Source organism: Xiphias gladius, chromosome 16 (assembly GCF_016859285.1).
Source record: "Xiphias gladius isolate SHS-SW01 ecotype Sanya breed wild chromosome 16, ASM1685928v1, whole genome shotgun sequence".
NCBI lineage: Eukaryota > Metazoa > Chordata > Actinopteri > Istiophoriformes > Xiphiidae > Xiphias > Xiphias gladius.
Window position 1 is genome coordinate 21,113,168 of NC_053415.1, and position 15,430 is coordinate 21,128,597.

General features: G+C 40.5%; 1 protein-coding gene across 1 annotated transcript in view; it reads left to right on the forward strand.

Annotated features, from left to right (window-relative positions):
* The window catches only part of LOC120801180 (protein ITPRID2-like), a 34,894-nt gene extending 20,699 nt beyond the window's left edge, over window positions 1–14,195 (forward strand). The window contains 9 exon segments of the mRNA XM_040147796.1: window positions 2,659–2,741; window positions 4,300–4,477; window positions 4,480–6,116; window positions 6,914–6,973; window positions 7,378–7,502; window positions 7,620–7,734; window positions 8,688–8,753; window positions 8,884–9,201; window positions 10,365–14,195. Coding sequence (XP_040003730.1) covers window positions 2,659–2,741; window positions 4,300–4,477; window positions 4,480–6,116; window positions 6,914–6,973; window positions 7,378–7,502; window positions 7,620–7,734; window positions 8,688–8,753; window positions 8,884–9,201; window positions 10,365–10,472 — 2,690 coding nt within the window. The 3' untranslated portion in view covers window positions 10,473–14,195.
* The last annotated feature ends 1,235 nt before the right edge of the window (window positions 14,196–15,430 follow it).

Genomic DNA, 15,430 nt, shown 5'->3' on the forward strand with positions numbered 1-15,430 from the left:
CACCACTGAAGTACAATATTAACTATGACAGGTCCTTCATCCTCCATCGGGTGGTTCTGGTCTTGTAGAAGGAACCTGTGTCAAAATAAAGTTTTAAGACCTAAATTGTTGTAGGTTATATTGAGCTTATTTTTTGTTAAGTTACATTCCTTCAGAATGCATCCATTTTTTTTATGTATCAAGTAATTTACACAAAGAGAACCAACAGCGAGGTCGTACAATTACATCATAAGAAAAAGATAAGGCTGCAACCAACAGAATTAACATTATCAATAGGTCTGACAGTTATTTTCCATAACAATCCATTGATTGTTTAGTATATGAAATGGGGGGGCAAAACATAGATAGATTTTATTAAAAGTGTATTAGATAAACTCTTCCAAAACGCAGTCTTGTGACTGACTGATAGAAAAAAAAAATCAGCAGGCTCATTAAAGCAATGTCTGTCTGTCTGTACATATAACGTGATGTGTAATGTCTATCCTTACATAAATGATTATCAAGGGTGTTAATAATGTAATAAAATCAGACTCCAGTCTACATGTTCAGACTACAGAAGACATGTTCAGGTTTGTTGGCGCATACGGTCTCTAGACTCTATAACTAGGAATTGCAACTCCACACAGCAAACTGAAACAGGATATTTTCTCCACTGATAGAGCTAAACTATGCGCATAAATCACTTAAATACCAAAGTAGTGTTATGTAATGTTTTTATTAAGTTAAGTCTGCAGTTACATCAGGGTTAGACAAGCCTGCTTCAAATACACTGCTCCTTCTACAGCACTTTGTTCAAACTGTAACAATGCGTTTCACTGGCTTAACTAGTCATGTTCGTGATTATTTTTGCTTCAGTAGGAAAAACCAACTTTGTATGTTTCGGAATGTACTCAATGAATAATAATAACCATAATAATAATGTGTATTATTATTATTATTATTATAGCTTTGTTTGTATATAACTTTCATGCAAAGAGGCAACCCAAATAAACAGGATTAAAAACAATTTTCAGCATAAAAAAAGAAGACAAAAACAGTAAAATGTTTGATCACAATATGATAAAATATAAAAAAACAAGTACAATAAAACCAACAGGACAAATAAATAGCAAAAATAAAAACAATAACAGAAAATTAAAAACCATAAATTAACAACCCAAATTAAAAACCATATTAAAAAGATTTATTTCTTTTTAAAAATACCAAGGGAGTTTACCCAGGAACAATACAGTGGGCATATTCTTGTCTAATAGCATCTCTCCCTTAACTTGTATGTGTTCACACTAAGTTGTGTCATATACACATGTATTTAGACAGAACCCCTCTGGTCTGGACTGTCTTCTGATTCTGTATGTCTGATTAAATACATTGGAGAAGTTCATCTCTCTAAATTCCGATTTTTTTTTTTTTGTGAAAAAATTATTGAAATTTCATAACGAACACTAAATTGTAATCATCATCCAACCACACCTGTACTGTATCTTTTAAATAGAACCCCTAATTGTATGGTGGTGATAGGCATGATTAAATTTAATCCTTAACAGGCCAAACCAGTGTCCCAAACCTTTACATGATTTTCCAAGAATCCATTGTAGACAAGTTAGATTTGGTTATTTGGTAATTCCTATAAAGATGAAAGAAAGTCTTGGATATGTATGTAAGATCCAATAGAAAAAAAACACATTTCCAGTAGGGCTGAAAATCCTAAAAAAAACAAAACAAATAGTTTTTTTTATAAACAGGATACAAAGCCTTATAAGATTTTTAAAAATGTATAGGAATCCTAAAGGATTCCATTGGAAACGGTGAAAATCCTATCAAACCTTTTAACCTTGTACTGTAATAGATACAGGGATCCAGTGCAGCGTCTTTTTTGTATTAGTCAGAATCCTGGCTGCAGCACTCTGAACAAACTGTAATTTTCTTACAGATTTTTTTTGGTGGCTTGGCTTGCAATCATAAAAGCAACTTGTAATAAAAGCATTTTGGCTTCGTTATGAGATAAGGAAGATGAAGAAAATTGTGTTATGTTATTTTTACTTTGTTAAATTGGCAAATCAAATTATGTCTCAAAAATCAGTCAGATCTGTTTAATCAGATTTTAATAGCCACAATTTGACGATTTTTCACAATTTTTAGCTTCTGTCTTTCTACTTTATATCCTACAATTAGAGTCTCTACTTAGTATCTGAGTATGTTTCTGTATGATTTGAGAATATAAATCTATTCTGTCTAATCTAATACATATATGTGTGTGTGTGTGTGTGTGTGTGTGTGTGTGTGTGTGTGTGTGTGTGTGTGTGTGTGTGTGTGTGTGTGTGTGTGTGTGTGTGTGTGTGTGTGTGTGTGTGTGTGTGTGTGTGTGTGCGTGCGTGCGTGTATGTGTATGTGTATGTGTATTTATATGTATATGTATATGTATATATACAAATATGTGAGAGTTTAAACTGCATATAAGCTGTCTGCCTCTGTATGCAGTATGGATGTTTCCTGTGTCTCAGTTTACTCAGATCTCTGTGAGGACAGACTGTCCTGTCTGTTTATGTTCAGTATAGATGGGCGATGAGTCTACTCTGCTACCTGCTGGACAGACAGGATACTGCCGGAATAATCATATTTTTATTTTTATTTTTTTTATTGTTTGTGTCTTTCTCTTAGATCTGTTGAGGACAGTCAGTCAGCAGTCAGACAGCAGCGGTTTTGCTGAGGAGCCCTCAGCTGACTCCAACAGCTACCTCAAGGTCTGCTTGTGTGTTTTCTTCTTTTTTTTATTCTTTAGTCTCTTAACTCAGTTTAGTTCACCATCTTTGACCTTTCAGATTATTTGAACTGACTCATTTAATTCCAGTCAGAGACTAATAACACCAGTAGGACACACATCCCTGCAGATTAGTCACATGTGACCTGGGGGAAATGATTTCATGGTGTGTAATAAAAAAAAGTCTGGAAAATTTATCTTTCAGAAAAAAAACAACTTTCAGAACCACTTTAGCTGCTGCAGAGTCTCTTACGTCTGTAGAATGAAGGGTTCAACTAACAAAGTCCTTAAGATACATAACAGATTGAGCAATAACGAATCAAGCACGCAGAAGTGGTAAGTAAGTAACAATACACAACAAGGTGTCCTGATAGAAAAAAACAGCGGACATATTGGAGGTGAGGCTTTTATTATCTCTAAGTAGGCACCTCAGAGTCAAAGAGAGTCTGTATTAAAACACTATTGATGTTTTTAAAGTGTGTATGTAATGCAATAGATCAGAGCGAACAACCTGACAATGTAGTACAAGGTAATGCATGCTGTGCTTACACACTGGGAATTTTTCCAATAGTAACCAATAACCAATAGTAGCCGGACAGATCAGTACCTGCTTTCACCAGCTATATATTATTTATATAGCCCAAAATCACAAATTTGCGTCATGGGGGTTTTACAATCTGTACAGCATAAAACACCCTCTGCTCTTCATCCTCTGACCCTTGATAGATGTCAGGCTTTTCTTTTAGGGGGGGGAATTAATTACTTTTTCATATGAAAACTCAAGAAAATGAAAATGTCATGAATACAATGTTACTTTACAGTTTTTGGCATTAATTTATGACAGAATTACCCAACTCAACTCATTATTCAGTATGAATCTCATGGTGAATTCAGTGCTGTTGTTGCCTGCAGAAGTTCATTTTATTTTACTTACAGCAGAACCATCACAGTGATGGTTCAGTTAGTGATAAAATTATAATTAGATGTGGTGGCTAGTAACTAAGTACATTTACTCAAGTACTGTACTTAAGCACAGTTTTGTGGAATTTGTATTGTGAGGGACTATATTTTACTTGAGCATTTCAGTTTTAGGCAATTTTAATACTTTTTACTCCACTGCACTTATCTCACAGCTGCAGTTTCTTTTCAGAGTAAGATTATGAATTAAAAGAACATGCAATAGGCTTATTGAATACAATGCATCGTTAAAGATTTGTAAGTATTTCAAAAAGCAAAAATTGGATAAAAGCCCCAAAAATATATATAAATTAACTAAGCAGAAATGTATTTTCTTTTCTACATCATTATTCATCTCACAACCTCTCCGATCTATCGTGACTGTTTGGAGGGGCCCGACCCTTAAAATGGGAACTAAAAACCTAAACTAGTTATAACGAGCTCCATCTCTACCAGCTACAACAGTAAAACATTGATGCATCAGTGTTACAATCTAGTGATGTCTTAAATTCATTTTGCAGGTAATAGTACTTCTGAGTACTTCTTCCATAACTGGTAATTAATTGTTAATTAATTTTAATTAGGTACAGGAAAGTAGCGACAGCTGTGACAGCGAGACCACCGTGACATCGCACCTGTCGCAAGATGTGGCCACGCCCCTCACACTGGACCACCCAGCGTTTGATTTGCCAGACGGAAGAGAGGAAGAACCCGGGCCTGGTGGTGCTGGTGAGGGTGATAAGAGGAGCAGTGCCAGAGAAGAAGGCACGATGGGAGTTCAGAGCAGGTTCCACAGTATACAGCTCATCAGATCCCCAGGAGCAGACCAACGGGAGTGCGGCAGGATGAGACCTGGGACAAGGAGCCAGCTGAGAGAGGGGACCAGACTGATCCTGAACCAGAACCAGAATCAGAACCGGAGAGTCCCCGTAGCATGACTGCTGCAAAACAAGAACAACAACGCGCTCAAAACCACACTGAGACTGTTGCAGCAGCCACAGAGGGAGTAGAACCAGAACCATCCCAAGAAGAGCACGCATCCTTGGATGGTTCTGGTTCACCTTGTCCTCCTGCTCCATCTTCTCCAGTCCTAAGTGCTCTGAAACGAGCAAAACAGAACCAGCTGAGCAAGACTGGGCGGGTCAACCCCCAGCCCAGCGAGATGCTCCAAACCCCAGGGAGAGGACAAGGAAGACGTGGCATCCCCCTGCAGAGGTCCTCCTCCCTGCCTTCCTCACTCCTCTCGCCCTCCAGAGTCGTGTCCTCTGTCAGGATACAGTTTGGGCGGGGCCAGGCGTCCTGCACCCAGCCCAGGTACTCATTCAAATACACCCAGAAGGAGGATGACAAGAAAGAGGAGGAAGAAGAGGAGGAAGAACAAACCAACTGTCTGTCTACTCTGATCATAAACCCTGCCTCCTCGTCTGGTTCTGGCAGCCAACCACCAAGGCTTCCCACAGAAGCTCCCATCCCACCTAAACCCATCCCACGCTACCTGATGAGGTCATCTTACTCCTTGCAAAACTCCAGCCCCCCTCCTGATTGGTCACCAGGAAGCTATGCCAACGCATGGAGCACCCAGAGCGTCCCTGATCTCTTCTCCAATCAGCAGCTGCCTGGCCACTTCCAACAAAACATGAGCGCCAACCAAAACCAGCAAAGTTGGAATCCAGGGCAGATGATGTTCTCTCATCCTAACCCTAACCCTATTCCTACTCCCACAGATCAGTATTTAAACTCCAGCAACAATCCTAGTCCCAGCCTTAACCCTAGCCCATACCCCTTCACTCTGAACCATCCCCCACAGTGCCCCTCCCCTTTTCATCCGTACGTCAGTCTTCCCAACCTCCATCACCACAACAACCACTCCTTGAACCACCGTTCCAGCCTGACCAGTCTCCACCAGCCTATAACTACCACGATTCCCCAGCATGGCAGCCTCTCCAACTTGCATCAGGCCTCAACTTCCACAGCTCCTCACCACGTGAGTCTGGGTAACGTGCATCCCGGAACTCGTGTAATGCACCCCCAGGGCTGCAACCATCCATACAGTCATCAGTCACCTTACCATGCTGCTCCTCACAGCTCACAGTTTGCCTCACCATACCTTGGTTACCATGGCTACAACACAAACCCACACTTAGCGTCACCCCACCCCGTCACCCAGTGTCTGCTGTTTGCCCCAGAGCATGGCCTCCACCCGGGTCTAGCTTCTCCTGCTCCAGGCTTCCTCCCAGGCCTGGCATCAGCCCTCGGCCAAGGTCACAGCCTCCCCCAGGAGGTTGCTCCTTCTGCTGCTCCAAGTCCAGGTCCGGGGCTCAGCCAGGGCCCGTCCAGCACTGAGATGCAGTTGAGGAGAGTTCTGCATGATATCAGAGGAACGGTTCAGAGTCTGAGTCAGGTAAGTCCTCTCCAGTCCCAGTCTCTCAAGCTTGTAATTTAAGCTTCAGTAACCTATAGCTATAGTCTGTGGTTGTGGTCGTACTCTCTTTAAATGAAAATTAAAGTGTCCTACAACTTTTGTTTTATTTTTGGAGTTCTTGCCATCTTGCACCCTAAAATAGGTGCAATGTGACATCAAACACCAGCGGTCAGACCATCATACATGTTGTAAACAAGCCAATAGTTTTGGCAGATTAGCTACCACTGTACTTGGAGGTAAAACTGAAAATGAATGCAACCGTAATGTTGTTAATAATCCCTCCCTCCCGTTGTCGGCACATATCCCCCTTAAACAGCAGTTTGCTGTTTTTAAACTTTAGGTTTTGTACAGATGAAAGAAACAAAATACAACAGCTTAATAAGTGATCTTTAGAGATGCTAGTAGATGGATTTTGTTATCTTTGGACAGAGCCAGGTTAGCTGTTTACCCCTGTTTCCAGTCTTTATGCTAAGCTAAATTAGCTGGCTTCAGGCAGTAGCTTCATATTTGGCATACAGACATGATTAGGTATTTACTGCTGTTCAATTTGCATTGTATTAAATTGTATTAGTAGGCTGTGTGTGTGAGATTAGAATTCACACTCGACAGTACAGCAGTAAATACAGAACCAAACATTTTAATTTTAGTGGCTTTCCGTCCTCCATTGGATCTTTCTGTAACAAAATCCAGTAGGTCTAGAGCTGGCCCCAGCTTGTTCTTTTGTCAGCGTGTTGTGTTCATCTTCCTATCTTGACATCACTGTCCTCTCCCTCTAGAACCGAGCCGGCACTCCGGACACATTCAGTGAGCACAGAGCAGCTCCGCCCAGCCACCAGGTACTGTCATCCCTCAAAACCCCTATAATTTCCATTAATGCCTTTTCCTGCATGCTGTTAATACAGTAGTTACATTTTTGGTTTAAATCCAGCTGTAATAGTTCCTGCCATTAAAGCCTATCCAAATATCACTATATATAGCTTTTAGTGGGCTTCCAAAATCACAAGTCATTGTTAAAGGGATAATATGTGAGGACCATGTGCTCCATATTTACATATTTCACACCCTTCTGTATTCAAAGTCATATGATAAATTAACTAATAGTAGCTTTGAATAACCTAGAATTTACATACTGTTTGTTTGGGACTGTTTCCATCCAGGAGGCAACAGAGTGGACTGTTGTTGTTGTTATCATTATCAGTGAAGTGTGTTTCACTTTATCTCCCTCTCTCTCTGTTTTAAGTCTTTGGCAGACTTTCAGCAGAAGAGGCGGAGTCTAAACTTGTTCCGCAGTCAGATGATGGATCTGGAGCTGTCAATCATCCGACAGCAAGCTCTGGTCTACAAACACCTGAGCCCTGCCGACAGGTGACTCATAACAGCAAACAGATGCGTGTTTTACGGTAATCCTAACTGTGTTGATAAGTGATACTATGATACAAAGCAAACCTGTGTCTGTGTGCGTGTGTGTTTGTGTGTGTGTAGGATGGAGGTGGAGCAGCTTCAGTCTCTGAGATCAGCAGTCAGAGAGGAACTGCAGGAACTGGAAAAACAGCTGGAAGACAGACTGATGGAGCTGACACATCACACGCAACACAGGGTACATATATCCACAATACACAACACAGGGTATAGAGTGGGGTTCAAAAGTCTGAGATCACTTTCCTGTTCAAGCCAATGTATGTACGCACAGCACAGGGTTTACAAATACAAAATACACAACCACCTTGAGGTATCAAACACACAAGATAGGCTGTACACACAAAGCACAGACACCACAGTATACAACACAAAATACTTAATACAGGGTATAGACACACACAAAAACACACACACCTCGAGGTATATACATAGAGAGCACACATCATAGGCTATATACACACACCACAGGGTATATACATACAACTGTGTGTGTGTGTGTGTGTGTGTGTGTGTGTGTGTGTGTGTGTGTGTGTGATATATATATATATGACACACACACACACACACACACACACACACACACACACAAGGCACGGTATACACTCGCACAGAACGGTGTATGTACACACATGATACAGGGTATCAGTATATGTACACACAACACAGTGTATATCCACACAACACGCACACAAATACCATAGGGTGTCAGCTAAGAGTATAAAAACACAAAACTCAGAGTATGCACGGTCACCACAGGGTATAGACACAACACAGGGTATAGACACAACACAGGGTATAGACACAACACAGGGTATACACACACAACACAGGGATTATACACACAACATGCCAAATATAGTGTATATACACAGCAAAGGTTGTATAGGCATACACACTACTCAGTGTACAAACACACAACAACATTACGAGTACAGCATATACACATACCACTGGATATACCGACTATAAACATTCAACAAATGACATATACACACACACCGCCAGGTATTTAACGAGGAAACGCCCACGAACCACTACTGCAAGAGTACGTTTATGTGATTTTGGACTAAACAGATACACTTGATGTGACGTGACGTTGTATTAATGCTCTCGTCCTGCTCTCCTCCTCAGGGTCTCCATAGAGACAGCAGTGTTGACAGTCTGTCCACCGCCTCTGCACTGAGAGCCATGGAACCGGTCAGCAAGCGCGCACACACACACACACACACACACACACACACACACACACACACACACACACGTTTGTTATATAAAGCTGACAATGCCAAGGTTTGTCTGAATGTACGACCTTTTCCCGTCTGTCCAGGTGTCAGACCTCCTCAGAGAGCAGCTCTTCCTCCAATCAGAACTCAGCTATGACGGTCACACTCCCTCCACCAACCCCTCCTCCCGGTCGTCCAGTCCAGTCCGAGGAGGAAGAGGGGGACAGCAGAAGCAAGGCGTGTACCGGGCATCAATCAACATAAACCCTGTCCCACCACCTCGACCCAACACACACACTGAGGTAGAGGAGGAGGAAGAGGAGGGAGAGAGGGACGGAGGAGGGGGAGGTGAAAAAGGACAACAGGAGGAGGGAGCAGCAGGAGGAGTCAGAGTGGAGAACCTGCAGCAGCTCATCAGAGAGGTAACAGTGTCGTAATTAATTCATGTCTATTGTTCTGTCCTTTCGTTTAGGTTCTCTTCAACGACAAAAACTGTAACACATTTTGTCACAGTTTTTGTTTTTTTTAAATATTATGTCTTAGTTAGTTTTGGTGGTGGAATAAAAAGGTTGTCAACGAATCATTTTTTGCCGTATTTTTGTTGACAAAGCTAACACTGCATATCACTCTTACTCCTGTCTTAAACATAGAGTTAAGTTACCCAGCAGCAGAGTGCTTTCTTATTGATGTTGGTATTGGTTAAAAATTTTTTTTTTTGGGTTTACCTCTAAAAAACTTTCAAAGCCCCCGTTGTTACACAGCTGTTTGAAATAGCCACTTGTTTCCAGTTTTCAGTCTTTCAGGTGTTGAGCTGGGAGGTGTAACATTAGCAAATATGGATCTCACAAGCCAACTACAAATTGTTTCGTTGAAATTACTGTATATTTACTACTCGTTCAGACTTACTTTTTCTGCTGGTGAACAATGCAAGACTGTAGACTGTGCTGGGAAGTGCAACCCTACAGGCCTTTGTAAGTGTTCTCCAAAGTTTTTATCAATGGTTATTTCAGTTCCTACACAGCATCTGACGACTCTGTTTCAAACCGGAACATAAGAGTGAAATAGTTTATTTTTTGTTGAATTCCAGACAAATTTCAGTTACACACAAGACAACTGAATGTTGGATCATTTCTAGAGAAAGACGCAAGATGTCGCATCATCTACAAGACAACTTACTGCAAATTAACGCAGTGCTATCTGAAGATATGGTTCCACATCCTGGGAAATAAACTTATTTGCTTTCTTGCTGAAAGTTGGAAGAGAAGACTGATACCAGTCACATGTCTGTACAGTAAATATGAAGCTGGAGCCAGGAGACGGTTGACCTAGTTTTTAGTGTCAAAGGGTAAAACAAAAGTCCGCCCTCCAGCACCTATAAAGCTCACTAATTATCATGTTATATCTATTTGTTTAATCTGTTTTAAAAATATTTAAAGTCTTTCAGCCGCTGGCTGTAGTGTCATTCTTCCAAGGAAGTGAATTAGTGTATTCTCCCAAATGTTAAACTGTTACTTTGATAAAGGAGGAGCTGAGTGAAGACAGCGGGTGTTGAAACTGTGTTTTCACCTCTATCTGTGTTTTCCAGATTCGAGAGAGCGTGGCGCAGGAGGTCCGACGGGAGATCTACAGCGAGCTGCTAGCTGCCGTGTCACCACGGCAGTCGCCCCTGCCCGCCAGACAACACCCCCTGTAGTCGTGGCAACAGCAGAGCACCTCCCCTTCGACCTTCAGCCGTAGTAACCACAGCCTGAGCAGCACCACTGTCTGTCTGTAACACTGTATAGCCAAGTAACACTGTCTGTGTGGAACACTATGTGTCTGTAACACTGTATGTCTGTAACACTGATGATGAAGTGAACACCTACATGTGACGAACCCCGCCCACCTCACCTGTGCCCCGCCCTGCTGTTAACAAGCACGCTCGTGAGTGAGAGGTGGAGGCCGGAGCCTCAGGCGGGACGCAGAGAGGACGTTTCCACTGTCTAGGTAGTTTGACTGAGGTAGTGTGTTGAATGCTGGGAAAGCCAGTCAGAACCAGCCTGTCCATGCTTCCTCCAGTGTCCTTTTCCCTGTGAGCAATCAGAAATGTGTTTTTTTTTTTTTCTCACATCCTATTTCCTTTTCCTAACCTGTTGTGATCAAAAGCCAGGCCCTAAAAATACTGTTACTGCAATACTAAAAACAACAACTAGTACTGCCAACAGTACTGCTACCATTTCAAGCACTACTAATCCGAGTCCTGAGGCTGTCCTGATCGAGTTTTCTAGCCCCTGATCTCAGTCTGAGATCAGATCAGGACAACAGCAGAATTCATGTTTTACTTTTATTCTATTTTTCCACATAATACAGCTACATTGCAAGTCCATGTAACAACAACAACAATAACAGCCATATTAATAATAATAATATTAATAATAATATTAATAATAATAATAATAACAATAATAATAATAATAATAATCAGCAACATGTAACTCAAAAAAATATTGATTGCTGTCTTAAACTATGGCTAAAACGTTTTAGGAAGCTGTCTTCAATTATTCACAAACTCTTCAGGGTCATAGTGGCCGTCCAGAACTATAACCGTCGAACAACTGGTTCACTCAAATTACTAACAAATGTAAATATTTCCTCTCGTCCTTTCTTCCAATTTTCAATATCTCTGCCTCTCAGATTTCTGTCTACACCTCAATACAGTAAAGGTGAATTATAGTTTGTTTATTTTTTTTCCCACTCACAGCAATGAAAGATGGCATTTAAAAGATTCAAAATAGAAACTGAATTTTAGTTTCTTTAGTTCAGTTTGTGATTCCTGTGGCTTCTTCACAGTAAAAGCTATCTTTTCTTTTGCTAGTTGGGTGATTTTAATGTGAATCAGCAGCAGCAGCAGTAGGGGGATGCATTAGCAGTAGCTTAATACAGCTCTGCTGTGGAGAGCTATTGGAGAAATGTACGAGATATAGGAGAGCGAACAGTAAACAGTGAGGCTGAGATCAGTGAGATAAAACTACGAAGAGTAACACTGGATTAAATGCTGCATCGTTCTCTGTGAATCCCTCGAATGGCTGATTCCCCCATTAACATTGAAAACTACTATTACTGGTAATGATAGAATGAAAATGAGTGAGTGGCTATCACTTAAAAAGTGCCGATCACAAATGAGGGGGTTTGATTTCGCCATAATCTCGAGATTTATAACTTTAAATGTCACTTTTCAATGCTGTGAACACCACAAATGAAATTCCACTGTCTTCCATTGTATTGAGGTGGAGGAAGTAATCTCAGAGACCGGTAACTCAAAACGCGAACAAATATCTGAGTTTTGAGTTTATTTGTTTTTCTTGTTTGTTTGTTTTGAGAGATTTTTTAGAGATCGCTTTCCCTTTAAAGATAATATAAACGCCTTAATCGTCTTTAAATCTATGCATTCTTGCCTTTTAATAAGGGGTTACATTCCTTAAACTTTAATATAATTCTGCCGAGGGTCAAACTGAGCTCAGTTATACCTCAGAGTTACTGCTTCCATGCACATTTCAGCTTAACATTAAAGGTTTTTAGAGGGTTTTAAGGTGTATCATGAAAGGATTATGATGCTGCAGCTGTCAACATTCCTGCTTCTTCATCATCATCACCATCACCATCATCACCATCATCATTATGATTCTGTTCCCCTCACGTCCTTCACAGCTGATTCTGTTAATTGCCATGTTTTCTCTGACGAGACATCGCAGTCCTCTGCTGGTCAGTTCATAAAACCACTGAGTTCAAACACATATAGGTCACGGTAACCCAACTTTTTCAACGTTTTAAAGTCAGGTTATGTTTTAGAGCGAAAAGTCCTGGTCCACCTGAGGTTCACTCACGCAGGTGATGCCAGTTATTTCAGCTGATGATCAGAGGTCACCAAAAGTCATTATTACCTATCACTTATTACTAAGTATAACGCCAGGTGAACTGTACTGTGAGGAGTTTTGAGATGCTGTGTAAAGTCACTGCCCTCAGTAGTTGTTAGGTAGCAAATACCTCCAATGCTAATTGCTGCTACAACCACACTGTCACCTTTTTATATTTCTATTTCTAAACCTGTTCAATAAAGAAGATACACCATGTAAATCAGACAGGATTGGAGTTGTTTTAGGGTGGATTGTTTTCTGTTTAGATGGAGCTAGGCTAGCAATTCCCCCCCGCTTCCAGTCTTTGTGCTAAGCTAGGCTAAACACTTCCTGAGCACAACGATTTTGTTTGACTGTTCCTTTAACACTCGTTGTTGTAACGGAGCAGTTGATGGGGTTAGTGTGTGATGTCATGAGGTACTGTGGAGGTCAGGCTTAGAGGTCAAAGGTTACTCAACGGCAGCAGCGGGTTTCGGTAAGTTGTCACGGCGACGACGATGATGATGATGATGATGTTGATGTTGATGATGTAATGACCGGTCAGAGGGAGGGGCTTAGTGAGTGGGCAGTGTAGCCCAAACCTTAGCTGCTTTAGCATGTTACATTCACGCTGTCTGATGACAAATCTGTGTGCAATAATACGAACATACAGTATATTCTGATTACAGAGATTATTGTCAGTAAATTATCAATAAATCACTGCTAACATTTCAGATATGGTCAGTCATCCTGCACCACTTCAGCACAAACGGTCTACCTGCATGTCTAGTACAAATTCATCTGAAGCCTGCTGGTTTTATTGAGAGAGGCTCAGATTTTCTTCCTCTTCAGACAGAATCCACGGAACTGACTGATCACTGAATAACTAATTACCGCTCACTGAACATCTGTTTTCTCCAACATTAAAGCCTGTGTGTATTGTCTGTCTGGTCACATTCAAAGGTTTCCGGATATACCGTCATTTATTGAACACAGAAAATCTTAGGAGCTGAGGTGAAACACGCACTCGGTACAAGGCAGTTACACCCCTAAATACCTCTCTTTTTAAATTCTTCTTAATGGGAGAATGATTCTGAAAATGTCCACACAGGCTCACATTCGAATTGATATTACCTACTGAAAGCTGAACTTTGTGTACTTTAATGTACATTCTTGATCTTTGGGAGCAATTTAAAAAAAAAAAAATCTACACTCAAAGTTCCATTTACTGATAATTTGGAGCTTTTAGACACATCTGACGGTCTTTATTCAGCAAGTGGAGCTGGCTCAGGTGTCACCACGTGACCTAAATGCGAACTTTCAATCATGAGAGCGCTCCAACCTTTGACCTTCGACTTGTCTGATCAAGGATCCTTCACGCACTTCTAATTCTACTTTACTGTCTGACTCTTTGTCTTTTAATTTCTATTGATGACTATTAATGATGATGTGTGTTTTGTACTGATGTCTTGTCAGCGGGATGCAGGGAGGGATCACTCTGTAGAGATGAGAATAATAAAGATGTATTTATTTTCAGTACAGATGATTGCTGCCTCACTTCTGACACCATTGTGTGTGTGTGTTAGTGTGTGTGTGTGTGTGTGTGTGTGTGTGTGTGTGTGTGCGCTCAAACCTGCACACAAGGACAGACAAAGTACTCAGAGATCATACCTCTGCCAGGGCTAAAACACTGGTGGGCAGTAACTAATCGATCACTCAATCAAACTTTATTTGAATAGCACCTTTTGTACAGGTTCATGTAATTCAATGTTCTTTACAGATGACTGACAAGCCGATAATAAAACAAATGTGAACAATGAAAACTATTTGAGACTAATGCACATAACAAAAAAATATGAAATGTAATAAATATAAACTAAGAAAAACAAAGTGTATTAAAAACATATGAGATAGATATAAGATAATGACATAAAACATTTTAAAACATGAATGCAATAAAATAAATGAATAAAGAAAATAAATAGTGTCAGTAAAACATTCTAATCAAAAGCCAGGCAAAAGATTTAGATTTTAAGATTGCGTTTCAAAACATTAACTTCTGGCTGCTCTCAAATCCTCAGGCAGATTGTTCCAATAGCTCGGAGCATAAAAACTAAAAGCTGCCTCACGAAAAGTTTTTTGTACTGAGAGGCCGTACAGGCTCATACACACATGCCAGACTAGTAGGCTGCTACGAGACCCTGAAGTAGAAGTATTTTATATCAGTACAGAAACAGGCAGCCATTGTAAGGACTTTAAAATAGTTGTAACGCGTTCTCTCCTTCTGGTCCTGGTTAGCAATTGGGAAGCAGAGTAAATAAATTTTCTCAAGTGCCTTACTTACAAAAATGTTTTAGGTACGCCTTCACTTTGATTTTTGCTACTTTGTACTTCTACTCCACAGATGGAAACATTGCACCTCTCACCAGACTACATTTATCTGACACGTATAGTTTCTAGTTATTTTGCAGATTAAGACTTTATACAGAAAACCATTAATAAGCATGTAAATTCACAATGCATTTTTTCAGATTAAACTACATTTTGACTGACATTTCAAATTATTTCAGAGCTCGAACTTAAACCCAGTCTTCAACTTTTCAGAACTTCCATGGCAGCTGATACTTCAGCTTCACTCTGTTTTTAGTATTGGCTTGATATTTCAACCTCTTTCAGCTTTTGTATTTTGACTGCTGCTCCAAATATTTCAGTACCTCGACAATTTAAAATGCGAAACATTTAAGCAGCGGGCTACTGTGCAGAAGTTTTAATCACTGGA